The sequence below is a fragment of the Erigeron canadensis genome, chromosome 4 (genome assembly GCF_010389155.1).
Source record: "Erigeron canadensis isolate Cc75 chromosome 4, C_canadensis_v1, whole genome shotgun sequence".
Classification (NCBI taxonomy): Eukaryota; Viridiplantae; Streptophyta; class Magnoliopsida; order Asterales; family Asteraceae; genus Erigeron; species Erigeron canadensis.
In genome coordinates, this window is record NC_057764.1 from 649,015 (window position 1) to 663,101 (window position 14,087).

Genomic DNA, 14,087 nt, shown 5'->3' on the forward strand with positions numbered 1-14,087 from the left:
GACATTCATTTTGTTATTATTGTTCCTCCTGTACAAATTTTCTGTTAATTTCAAGCAGTTGCCCAAGAATAAACGTATCATATGATATTTGATACTAGTAACCGATATATACAAATTAATTGGAACAATCGGTTTCTCATAATTCTAACAAAACTTGGCATCGCGGTTGGTTACATTCGCAGCTGGTGGAATCTCAAAATGCCACAATCTTCCAACAGCCTTCTTCAAATACTTCCGGCACAAAAACTCTTCTGCGTAAGCTTTCTCCACCTTCCGATCCACGTCATGCAAAAACACGTGGGTCACACCTGGTTTTTTCCTATTCCTGGCCATCACGGCAGCGGAGTAAATCGCCCCCATTCTCCCGGGGGCATCATCAAAATAACCCCTTGGTGCATCAATCATTATCATATCCCACTCATTATCAAACACCTCTTCTGGAAAACCTGAGATTGCCAACTTGCACTTTGTATTGCCCTTGATATAACCTTTAGATGGAGCACATTCCGGTTCGGATTTATACAACCGTAGGAGCTTGTCCGCATCTGCAAGCTTCGTCTGGTATTTCACGATAGCCACGTTGAGTTCCGGTGTGATTTGCATGACACTTCTGACCCATGTGGGGTCTTCTTCGAGGAATAACGTTTTGCCATTTGGGTTAAACGAAGCCCACATGAGGGAGTCATGACTGAGCCCGAATACAAGAAAGTTACACGGGGAAATGGTTTGGAGGACGTCAAACGAGACCATGATCTCGGGTTTGGATTGTTGTGGGACGACTTGAGCCGTGGCATAATGGAGGATGGCATCTAGCTGCAATGGTGTGGTGGATGATGGAACGAATTCATCTGATATGGAATCGGAGCAGAACAAAGGGGGATCAGAGAAGCCCACAAGGCTTGAAAGGAGAAGGGTGCCTCCGACGATAGCAAAGACAGAGATTGAGATCAAGAGTCTCGGGTCTGCAGGGTTATTCGATGAGCGATTGTTCATCATTTTCAGGTGGTCGAGAAATATATAAGAAGTGGTGGGTTGCATGGAATGGAATACTATATATCTATTTTCGTTGCATCACATTTAGCTAGTAGATTAGAGAGACTGCTTAATTTCCCAAGATTTTCGTGATTAAAAACCAATAAGGGGCAAGGTTGTAGAGCCGATATTCGAATCTTTGGAATGGTTTTGGTAAGTTTTCAACCAATGAGAGCATGCCACGTTTTTTTGCCAATATGTAGCCAAAACTTGTCAAAACCGAGCCAAAAGTGATGATGTAGTGCAACAAAACTAGCTAAAACTTGCCAAAATACCAATGCCAGAAAAATTAAATATTGCCGGAAAAACGAAAATAGTGATCGGTTTTTATAAATAAATATTACTTGGGCTCAGAATTTGAGGGTCGGGAATTCGGAAGTCGAAGACGCCATGACTGTCAACCTGAAGGTTTACCCCGCCAAAATACTTCCAGGATCATCCGAGTCCCATTTTTATGAACATTTTGTATAATCATCGCCCATTTAAACATAACACCGACAACTTAAATGTTCAACATTATCATCGGCATAATACTACTTTTCCAGCTACCTATTGCTTTAATGGAACAAAAGACGACAACACTACTAAGGAATAAATCTGGCAACGCTGCCGCTAAGTTAACACTACCAAGCTAATCACAAACATGCAATTAACGACAATGTAAATAAGATAAAGGGATAATGGCATACGAATGTAACCACCAATGACAAAATGATTATGTAATGTAGTGACCTACTCGGGTGGGTATGTGATGTAAGATTCTTCATTTTCCGGGTTATGTGATGTATCGTGTTACCTGTTGTAAAGGTTACCGGTCACCACACTACATTAACCATTTTGTCATAAGTGGTTACATTCGTATGCCATTATCCCATAGATGTAATCATATAAATCTATAAATGTACAATGTAAAGGTTGTCGGTCGCCACACTCGTTGACCCGCGTTAAGTTGACCTGTGCATGTGGAGGCTGACTGTTTGATTATCTATATAAAAAACCCTAAAAAACTTAAATATACATATACGCTCAGACCCGTCCATTGGACGTGTAGTCTCAAGATATATAAATCTTATAATAGTTATGAAACAAAAAGTGTATGACCAATATCACAACTTAATAAATACGGAAACTAAAGAAAAAACATATGAAAATTAACTACATATAAATATTGATTCCAGTTTATCCCTTTTTTTCCAACTTTAATTCAATAAAAAGAGAAACAAAAAGTGTATGACCGATATCACAACTTAATCAATACGAAAGTTAAAGAAGAAACATATGAAAATTAACTCCATATAAATTGATTTCAGTTTACCCTTTTTTTCTCTCCAACTTTAGTTAAATAAAAAGAGAAACAAAAAGTGTAGAGTTTATAATTTGAAAAATACATACCAATTTATCAACAAAGACCATCTCGAACGTTTTGATTTTCTTCGGGTTGTTCCACTCTGAAACAGTCCATACATGCACAACACGGAGTCGTAGATGATGGTTAACATGTGTTGGGCTTATAAGATTTTTTTATTAAAAGTCAAGCATTTTTTATTAAATAAATATTAAAAAAAATAAAGGATTAATAATGATGGATTATTAGGCTAAAGGAGGGGAATTAGAGGTGCCAAGTGTACCCCCCAACCTCCTCTTTTAGTTATATTATAGATATGCAGAAAAGACGGTTTCAACAGTACACACTGGCCAGAAAACTTTGTCAGAAAATTAAAAGTCACGATTTCTCACACATTACTTCGAATTAGAACTTGAAAGCGGTGCCAATCGACTCTGTAATGATTTCCGCACAACCCATAGCCAAAAATTAACCGTCAAACACTCCGCCGAAAAATATGGCAACTCGCCGGAAATGGTGTTGCCGGAGATTCTTTCACCGGGAAATGGTTATTATGGTGGTTGCGAGTGTTGGTTGTTCAGTTTCTTCCTTTCATGTTCATCTTCTATAATTTCTATTGATATATATAATTTTTATATATTGAATTGAGTTTATATAGAAAGCTTTAGTTGGATTTTGGGTTGATTTGTTTGTTTGAATTGCATCTGGATTTTGATTTCAGATCTAGAATTGGTTTAACACGTATTCAAGAATGCTGTTGCTGGAAAACTCATCGAAGAAGAGACCAAAATGTAAATTTTCCGGATACATTACATAACCATTTCGTCATAGGTTGTTACATTCGTATGCCATTATACCATAAACTATTACTAAATTACCTGTTACAACTTGAAGTACCAAAAAACATAAGTGCATACATCACATAACCACCTGACTAGGTCACTACATTACATAACCATTTTGTCATAGGTGGTTACATTTGTATGTCATTATCCCTAAGATAAATATACATATAATCAAGCAATAACAACAGCAGTTAACCGGAAAACCCAAAAAAAGACTCGCCGGAAAACTGGTTAAATCAAAAACCCCAAAAAAGAGTCACCGGAAAACCAAAGCAACACCACCAGAAACCCCAACAAGTAGTCATCGGAAAAACGTGTGCCAACCAGAAACCCTAAAAAAAGGGGTCACCGGAAAGTAGCCAAAGAGCCAATGAAATGTGCCAATTGTACCCTTGCCAAACAACTATTTGGCCATAAAAAGTGAACGTTTCTGGCCGGCGATCACCGGAAACCCCAAAAAGGGGTTTCAGATCTCACCGGAAAAGGGTATTGTACGTTAGGATCATCAGCAAGTCGTTTCCGGCATGGATTCCGGCAATGGAAGTCAAGAAAACTATAGTATTTGCCTCAAAATCGAAAACCCCTAAATAAAAAAAATTAGGTTTTCGGTGGGATTGGTTTTGGCACAATAACAAAAAAAAGGTCACATAGCACGCTCCCAACGTTTACAAGGATCGGCCAAATGTGGCCGATTTATATAGCCGATGAAACTTGTCGATGTTTGCCGATACACATGTTACAAGGAAGCCAAAGAAAAGAGCCACTGCTTTTTGCCGACTTCACCCTTGCCTTAATATCCCTTTTTATAGTTAGAAGTTTTTTTTATTATAATTTATAAATCTTCACACATTTCCTTGTTTTGGAGACAATAGTCGGCCTTCCCCCGAAGGGCGATTTAAAGGGGAAGCTATTTCATTTAACAATAGTTTTGACACAATTATGGTGGTAAATAAGTTTAATTGTTTTAACCATATGCTCCTTTTCTTGTAGTGCCAACTGTGTTATATTTTTAATAGCAAATCTATATTTATAAAAATTTGTTTGGTAGCAAATAAGATTTGTTCTTTTAGTATCAAATTTTAACTGTTTTAACTACAAATAAAGGACATGTGGGTTTGACTGACTAGCCAAGTGGACTAGTTGTAGTCCAACTCTAATATTCTTGTCGAAAAATCAAATGGTTCCTCTTTTATTATATTAAAACGCAGTTGTTCTAATAATTTATCGACCAATCACAGCTCTTGATTTCTTAATGTTGACTTTTGTTTTCAATTTTGACTTTAATTTACATTTTTTTGTTTTTCATCACAAATTTACATTTTTTTACCCGATAATTTGAATATAATAAACAAATATAATAATAGCACAGTTACTCTAATAATTTATCGACCAATCACAGCTCTCGATTTCTAAATGTTGACTTTTGTTTTCAATTTTGACTTTAATTTACACTTTTTTGTTTTCAATCACAAATTTACACTTTTTACCCGTTAGAATTAACATGGGATTCCAACTCAGCACTGCCAGCGCTTTCCCGGGCCGAGCCATATTTCTTTGAATATAATAAATAAATATAATGATAACTAATATATATCCGATAAAATAATAGCTAATAATATGTTCCATCATATATATAATTAATTAATTAATTAAAAATAAATTAAATTTGATGTAAATATATTAAGATTTTAATAGTAATTGTACTATTTTAATTTTAATATATACTAAAAAATAATTGAACTGATGACCTATTAACCAATCATATCGCTCGATTTCATCAAATTGACTCTCGCTGATGTCATCATTTAGTTTTTTACATAATTTTATCTAATTAATAAAAAACAAATAACTAAAACAATTAATTTTACAATGTTATTAAAATTGGTTTCTATCTACAAAGTTCAGTTTTCACACACGAACAATTGTACATTGCAGTACCTTGGGTTAAGTCGAGAAGGGATTTAAGGTGTTAATATGTGACAAAGATCAAAAGACAAAAAACACTACAACGAATTTCGTCCATAAATAAGTCTTTCAAATGATGAAGGAGAGTATATCTTTCCAATGTTCTTTTATTACATTAGTTTTCTTTCTATTAGTTTAACATTCTTGCCATTTGAATTGAACACTAAGTATCTACTTATATCTTCAACTTTGAACTTATAAGCTTTTTTGAGTTACATGTATTAATATCTAATATTAATAATGTCGTAAGTCTCGTGTCCAGTGTTGAACACGGATCTAATAACTAGTAATTTTCTATATATAACTCAAAACATAGTGGTGTCGTTGGTTTATGAACGCCGCAATTCCATTTGGGTTGTGTGGATAAATGTAAAGGAGGATCAAACACCGGCCGACATTATAACAGAGCCTAGCTAAGTTGATGTTTACAAAAACAAAGAAAAAGAATTCAATTGATTAACAATGGTGATCTTAATTGCAAGTTACAACTTAACACTATTATAACCAATAGATGAGGATTGATAGTATCCGTCATATTGTCATCAAGTTTAAGTAGAATGTTCCATGATCATTTTCAAACCCGTTAAATATGTAGCATCATAAACCACAATAGTAGTTCATAAAATATAGCAGATCAGAATTCACATCTATGGCATTGTGCGTGCAGCCGTGCAGCTTAGTCAACCACTCAACCATCATACGTCAAATTAAAATAAAAACAATAGGATGAGAAAGAGGAATAAGCAAAGCAAACATTTGCATTATTGCATCTATATACAAACTTCAATCGTTTCAAAATAACTTATAATAAATATATAATTTTAATTTTTAAAAGATATAAATAATTGATAGTTACATTATTAAATTGGTTTATCTATTGCTTTAACTCCATTAGCGTAAGCTCGCTTTTTTAGTCGCTTAGCCATGTAGTCGGCTTATCGCTAGTTGGTATGATTAATTTGGTCCTTTGTACCCGTGTAAGTATTCCTCTCTGTTGGTTTGATACGTGTGTAACAAAAGATAATTATAATTCTTGCTTTTAGCATAACTTTTGGAATATAAACTGTAACGTTTTCTGTTTTATATATATTTTCTTAAAAGAGTTTATAAGAAACGGAAAAATAGTTAGAAGGGTGATTCTCGAAGTCGACACTCATTTTATGATGAAAGGAGTATATGTATAATTTTATATATCTTAGCTATTTTCATCTTCACTAAAATACAACACAAAGCCCACCTTCATATTTACACGCTTCTTCTACGTGTACTACTTTTTCACCACCACTTCATATTTAGAAAAAAAAAAAATCTTACATATTCCAAAAGCTATATATATAAGTAGAAAAAGAAAGGAAGAAAAAATAAATCCAATCTTTCAACTCTCACTTAAAATATCAGATAAGAAAAAGGGAATCTTGAAAAATATTCCCCTGTATTTATATTTAAAAAATCATCATTTCCAAAAAAAATCTTGTAAAACAAACAAAGATGATAACCCAGATAGCCACCGGTTTGAGCGTGTTAGCCGGAGCGGCTTTGTTAAAATCAGTAATGGATCAAAACCCGATGATGGGTTCAGGTTTCGGTCCAAGGTGTTCAAGTTGCAATGGAACGGGTCGGGTTAGCTGTCTTTGTAACAGGTGGTCGGATGGTGATCGTGGCTGTCGGACTTGTGCTGGCTCCGGTCGGATGGTTTGTAATAGCTGTGGTGGGTCGGGTACCGGTACCCCACTCCCGGCTCGGATCTCGGTTCGTCCTCCAAACCAACCATATTAACGGCTTTTTATTTTATTATTATTATCATTGTAATCATAACATATGTAATAACAGTATATATATGTTGAGATGAGTATATTTTTTTAGTTCAAAAGAAGATGTATAATTTTAATACTTTTGTTTTTTGATAAATAATATCCCCTTATATAATTGGTGAAACCATTGATGTTTTTATATTCATTTGTTACACTTGGTATGTATATATGTACTTAATAAATGCATACGTACATATACTTGTTACTTGACTTATTATTGGTTGTTTAGTTAATCTTTTATTATTATGGGTAAATATATGTACTTTGTTTAGATTAAGGAATGAATGACTTGCGTAAAACAACACACCTATATGACTGTTTGAGGTAAAATGGGTTAGGTCTATAACATAACAAACAAACTCTTATTGTGACTTACTTCATTAAGGGGTATTTTCTCATTAAGTCGAAATTAAACACCACCTTAGAGGTGCATATTTGTGTTAATTGGGCGTGCGTCGGTTGTACATGTAAGGTGTCAAGTTCATATTTTGAGTATTTTAACTGTTGGTGTTTATGTTGCTTATGTATTTATGTTCTAAGATGTAGACTAGTTTATCTTGCCTTGTGCAAATGAAGTAATTATAACTCGATTTCTTAGTTTTTGTAATGTAGTTCCTGTGTGAAGTTATTGATTATGCTTATTAAGCCTGGTGGACACCGATAAGCACATGTTTGCGTTAATCATCTCTTTGTTGTTATCGTTGTTGGTTTCAGGCCCCAAGATTAAACACTCTCTCACACACACTCACCTATATATGTATGTATGAATTTGCAGAAGGTATATGAAAGCTTCTTAAAAAACTTTACTGTAATAAACTAATAATAGTCAATGGGTAGTATGTTCAATAAACAAAATTTCTATAAATAGGCTACAGAGAAGAAAACATGAGAAATTAAAAAAACTAAAATTTTTTGAATTCTCCTAAAGAAATCGTAAACATGGCTCACTCTTTTGTCTAAGGTGCACTCCAAAATACTCGGTCAACTTATACCAAGTCTTCAACAACTCACGTACACAACATAGGCTAAGTGACCCATTTAGCCCTGATTCAGATCTGCAACCAGCTGACCATTTGACAACCGCATGACCCGCTACCCATGAATATATCCGATTAACCCAAGTCATGTGTAAGCATATGCTGAAAGTTTGGTTCCTTCCGTTGTTGAGGCTTGACTAAGAAAAAAATGAACATGGCTACGACTAGGACTTGAACATACATGCCTAATTGTATGTTGAATAGCATCATTTGTTACGATGTTTAGTCTGTGACCCTCTTGGAGTAGAAGCCGCCATCATTGAGAACTCGTAATATATTATTTTATCTTTTTGAAAACAATGTGTTTTTGTTTTAGTCTATGTTCATAATGGAGTAAGATCATGATGGGCAACAATATGCAAATGAGTTATAGATACTTCATCTGTACTATGGAAATGTAACATTCGATAACATGCCGCTGACCTTAGTATGCACGCATATGGTTTTCTGTTGTTGTCTCTGGTGAAAACTGACTCACATTGGCATGCTTACTTTTATGATTTTTCTGCCTTCATGAAATTGATATGCTAAGTGCATAAAAGGGCGGTTTTGGACATTTTCCTTATGTTTTCCCACTCTAATGCTCAGTTCCTTTGCTCTAATTGTTATGCTATGAGAATCTTGTTTATTAGATGGTTTGACATATGATACTTCTGATCTTTTGGGCTAAAGCATGTGGGCATTTTTCAAGAGGCCAAGGTGATCTGTTGACGTATGATTAAGGTAACCAAATGTTAGATATTTTTTTCTTTTCCTTCCTATACATCCTGTCTTTAGTGTAGACATATCACTAATTTTTCAGTTTATATGACATGATTTAACTTTAAAAAATCTGATAATTCTTGGAAATATAAGACCGAAATGCAAATACTGAAATGATAAGTATTTTTAATTATCAAGACTCCTGTTTGGAAAAAGGTTCACCTTTGAACTAGGTTTTCATCACCCATCTTACAAATAGACCGTTTTCATGAAGCTAAACTTTTTTTTGGAAAGGCAGTGAACTTACACACCATTAATCTCCATGGAAAAAACCCCACAAGAACTAGCCAGGATTTGAACCCCGGTCTGTGGGTAAAACCCCCCCATGCCTCCATACTACGGAGTAGTATTTACCAGTTTATATATAAAGCTAATTATTGAGTATTTTGGAGTACATTACCAAGCTGCTGCTTAAAAGTTGTTTTTTTGTTTTTCAATTTTAGACTTTTCTTTTCTTAAAATGTGCATGTGTCATGTTTTGAGTTAAAAGAAGTATTATCCTTATTCGCTAAAATACAACAAAGACCACTCTTATTTTGACTTGCTACATTTAAGACATTTTCTCATTAATTCAACTAAGTCGAAATTAGACACCTCACACCACCTTAGAAGTGCATATTAGGTATATATCTTGTGTGAATTTGGCATGCTTTGGCTGGACATTTAAGGTGTCAAGACTATATTTTGAGTATTTTAACTATTGGTGTCTATGTTGCAGATGTATTTATATTCTAAGATGTAGACTAATTTATTTGCCTTGTGCAAATGAAGTATATATAACTCAATTTCTATGTTCAAGTAATTCCTGTGTGAAGTTATTGATTATGGTTATTAAGCCTGATGGACACCTTTAAGCACATGTTTCAGTTAATCATCGATTTGTCGACTCGTTGGTTTCAGGCCCCAAGATTAAACACTCACACACACACACTAAAACTCACCTATATATGTATGTATGAATTTGCAGAAGCTATATGAAAGCTTCCTGGAACAGTGGAACTTCACTGTTAAGTAAGGGTGCTATATTGAATACACTAAATGCCTATTAATAGGCTACAGAGTTGAAAAAAATGAGAAATAAAACAACTAAAGATTCTTGAATTCTCCTAAGAAATGGTAAACATGACTTAGTCTTATGTCTAAGGTGCACTCCAAAATACTCGATCAACTTACACCGACTCTTCAACAACTCATGTACACAACATAGGCTAAATGACCCATTTAGCCCTCATCCAGATCTGCAACCAGCTGACCATTGACAAACTGCTAAGTGCTAACCCATGACCCGCGTGACCCATGAATATAGCCTATTAACTCAAGTCATGTGCAAGCATATGCTTAAAAGTTTGGTGCCTATCATTGTTGAGGCATGACTAAGAAAAAAAAAAGGAACATGGCTGCGACTAGGACATGCACATACATGCCTAATTGTATGGTGGACAGCGTCATTTGCTACAATGTTCACTCTATGACCCTCTTAGAGTAGGAGCCGCCATCTTTGAGAATTTGTGATATATAATATTACTTTATTGTCTTAACAAAAAAGTGAGTTTTTGTTTTAGTCTATGTTCATAATGGAGCGAGATCATCATGGGCAATAGGGCAATTATATGCAATGAGTTAATTCACCTGTAATATAAAAATGTAACATTTGATCACAGGCCACTGCCTTATTAGTGTGCATTGTTGTTGTTTCTGTCTTTCTGGTATTTTTATGTTTTTTCTTCATTGATGAAATCGATATACTAAGTGCATAAAAGGGTGGTGGACATTTTATATATGTTTTTCCCACTCTAATGGTCAGTTCCGTTGCTTTAATTGTTGTGCTATGAGCGTCTTGTCTATAGATGGTATAGTGTCTCAGGTGGTTTGATATATGATACTTCTGATCTCTTGGGCTAAAGCATGTGGACATTCTCCAAGATGCCAAGGTGTTCCGTTGACATATGATTAAGCTAACCAAAATTTAGGTATTTTTTCTTTCCTTTCTATATATCCTGTCTTTATTGTGGACTTATCTCTAGTTTTGCAGTTTATTTGACAGATTTTAACTTTAATAAATCTGATATATCTAGGAAATTTAAGATCCTTATAAAAATACTGAAACGATACGTCTTTTTAGTCATCAAGACTCCTGTTTAGAAAAACACCTCTGAACGAGGTCTTCCCTTTCCATTTTTATGAAGATTCCATTTCCATGAAGCTAATCAGTGAGAATATTGGAATTGGAGTATATTGCCAAGCTGCTGCTTTTCTTTCTTTTGTTTTTGTTTTTGTTTTTTTTTTTTCAATTTTAATTTTTCAAAATGTGTGCATTACAACAACCAAAAAAAAAATCTGCAAGTTTTACTCCACAGTTTTCTACTTGTATATGTACACATCTCACATCTGACAAGCCTGGCCGTGTACAAGTTCAACACCTTCGGAGGCCTACATGAGTTGAGCTGACTACATTCACAACCCTGATCCAAGTTTGACCCTCTAAACCTGGAACTTTGAAGGCCTTAAGCATTAAGCTTAGAAGCTCAACTAGACTGAGCCATATCAAGTACTTTATACTCCTTAACTGACTCTAACAGATAAGGTTTAATCGTAATTGTGATAGAATGGTCTGCTCTTACCTTTTTTATACAGGCGGAGTCTATACGAGGCACGTCTACAAAGTTTTCAGAGAGGAGCTTCGATCGTTATTTACATTGGAATGGTCAAGTTTAATTTATGGAAGCATCAAGCATATATAAGCCCGTATGAGTGGTAACAGGTCTAGCGATTATATGACTCCGTTGGAATCACACCTTGACAAAGAATTCAATTCCAAGGTTCATGTTTTGAAGAACCAAACAAAATAAGAAGTGTGGCTATAGTCGTTCTTTTTCAACCCCCCATCTTCCAGTTTAAATACTGAACTTGGATATTTAAAAATATAAGAAATATGATTATAAAGGATAATAAGGACCAAGATGACCAACACAGCAATATCTACTGACATACAACAATATACTCCTAGACTAAGAATCGTAATGCACCATCGTGAAATATGAAGGGTTGCAATTTGTAGCGTTGCAGGTGAAGAGAAGATGCCTCCTGGAAAGCCACAAGTAGTTGAAGCCATGTTTGTTTGTTGAGTTTGTTTCTTATTTTCATTTATTATCGGGTATATCAATGGAAGTACATGGTTTTTTCTTTCAAGTCTAAAGATGGTATTGTTGCCATCCAAACATTGCAGAAGCTCAATTTCAATCTTGTTAATTTCAATCTTGTCACGTGATCTTCAAAGTTGTAGTATGTAGTTATACATTTTGGTATGTGGGATAACCTTTTTAGATTGGTAACAATCACACTGGAAAATTGGAAATAAATGTGTCTGACAAAACACTGAACATTTATCCAAAATTATCATATTGATATTTAATACCTTAAAATTGTATCTGCATTCTTTCATTTCCTTTCTTACACAGTTTCATCACCTGCGGCTAACATTTGGTATTGTGAGGTACCTGCGTATCTTAACTTACCGGTCTTATCTTTCTAGCGTGTCATTCAAGTTCATTATTCATCAAGCACTTGTTGAACGCTCATAGTTGCAGCGAATAACCAGGTTTGGATACATGGTAAATACTAAATAATTATGTTGAATTTGATTGCTTAATCTATTGCCATTGCCAAAACAATCAAATTTGAGAAGCAATAAAGGACTGATGGTAAGGTGCTACTGATTAAGATGAAAATAATTAACTTATCATCTGAAAATCTTATCAAGATTTTTCAAGCTTCAAAAGTCACTAGCTTTATTAAGGTTTTGAAATTCATATTGAAATATAAGCTACAAGTCAAATTTTGTATCAAAAGGATAGCTAAAATACAAAAATCACATGATGAAGTATTGTAAGTTGGTTGTTAATTTATATATATTATTCTAACGAACATTGATGGGGAAATCAAAAGACTGATTAAATCCAAATCTTGATGTTGGACCTTTTGGGGCCAAAGTAATAAACTTAATGTGTTCATTTGAAGTAAACTGATGAGGCCTACCAAAATAATAACCAAAATGCCATGTTAAAACATGACTTAGAGATATGGCAACAATCTTTATGGTTTGATATCATGTTTATGAGCATGATCAAGCCCATGTGCTTAGTGAATCTACTACCTCCCCTTTGCAATTATTTTTCTTTATGAGATATCTATCAATATATATTTTCTTTATGATTATTATTTATTATTATAAAACATCATCTAACAATATTTTAGTTGCAATCATAAGAATTCTAATACTAGCAAAAATAAACTTCAAAACAAAGGAACTTAATTGCACATTAAACCTTGGCTTGGACACATACTTTTACATCGTCTTTTGTTGGTATGATGTTTGTCTCCGGAGTCACAATCAACTTTAATTGTTAGAGATACCCAAGGCAAGTATATATAAGAGATACTCACGCTCAATCATTTATCCATAATACAATAAATACTTAAAAATTAATATGTTAGTAATTTTCAGCCAAATATTCATTTTATTTATTTATTTATTTACCGATATAGCACGATACTTGTGCAATACGGTAATTTTGATATTGGAGACGGATGGTAATGGTGGTGGAGATGTTAAATGGTGTAAGTAATTGATATAAAGATGTTTGACTCAAAAAGGATAATAAAGATATTTTATAGAGTAATATAAGGGATTGATGATATAATTTAGTATTAAGAGTTGGTGGTGTTTTAATTCATTAAGGGTAGTTTGACAATTTTCATTTCTCATTTTTCTTAAGTTTCAACATGGAACTATCATTTTTATATAGTATTATTTATACTATATTGTAAAGCAAATAGTCTTTTGTTTATAATTTTAAGTTTTAACATTTTATAAAACCAAGTTACATTAATAACTTACACTACTCGCCGCCGCCACCACCACCAATCACCGCCGCTACCGGCTCGCGCCACCACCATCTGTCGTCGTCGCCACCTCCACCACCACCGCTACCGCCGCACGCCACCACCACCAATACACCGCCGCATCGCGCGAGTACCGTTTTATAAAAATATAAAATTATAGATTTACAATTTTTCAACTTCGATAATTAGAATATTTTTCATTTTTGAAAAGTTAATAACAAGCATGATAATTGCATATATCCATTCACCCACCCACACATATAATTATATAAAAAAATTCGTAATAATCATATCATGATGTAATATAACATGTTCTTCTAATGATCAGTCACATTAATTAAGATTGTAACACTAGTACACTACCTTTATTATGAGAATAATAAATCAA

General features: G+C 34.1%; 2 protein-coding genes and 1 long non-coding RNA gene across 3 annotated transcripts; 2 read left to right on the forward strand and 1 right to left on the reverse strand.

Moving 5' to 3' along the window:
• Window positions 1-144: 144 nt before the first annotated feature.
• LOC122595290 (probable methyltransferase At1g27930) lies at window positions 145-993 on the reverse strand. Its single transcript, XM_043767631.1, has one exon. It carries the CDS (start codon window positions 991-993, stop codon window positions 145-147), a length of 849 nt encoding a protein of 282 aa, XP_043623566.1.
• A 5,539-nt stretch (window positions 994-6,532) lies between these two features.
• LOC122597955 lies at window positions 6,533-7,137 on the forward strand. Its single transcript, XM_043770551.1, has one exon. It carries the CDS (start codon window positions 6,676-6,678, stop codon window positions 6,961-6,963), a length of 288 nt encoding a protein of 95 aa, XP_043626486.1. The 5' UTR covers window positions 6,533-6,675; the 3' UTR covers window positions 6,964-7,137.
• A 2,377-nt stretch (window positions 7,138-9,514) lies between these two features.
• Window positions 9,515-12,052, forward strand: LOC122598101. The gene is made up of 2 exons (XR_006323534.1): window positions 9,515-10,767; window positions 11,432-12,052. It is a non-coding gene; the product is annotated as an uncharacterized LOC122598101 (long non-coding RNA).
• Window positions 12,053-14,087: the final 2,035 nt, after the last annotated feature.

What these genes read in the sequence shown, in the direction of transcription:
- LOC122595290 (XM_043767631.1), bottom strand. Translation starts at nt 993, where the DNA reads ATGAACAATCGCTCATCGAATAACCCTGCAGACCCGAGACTCTTGATC.
- LOC122597955 (XM_043770551.1), top strand. Translation starts at nt 6,676, where the DNA reads ATGATAACCCAGATAGCCACCGGTTTGAGCGTGTTAGCCGGAGCGGCT.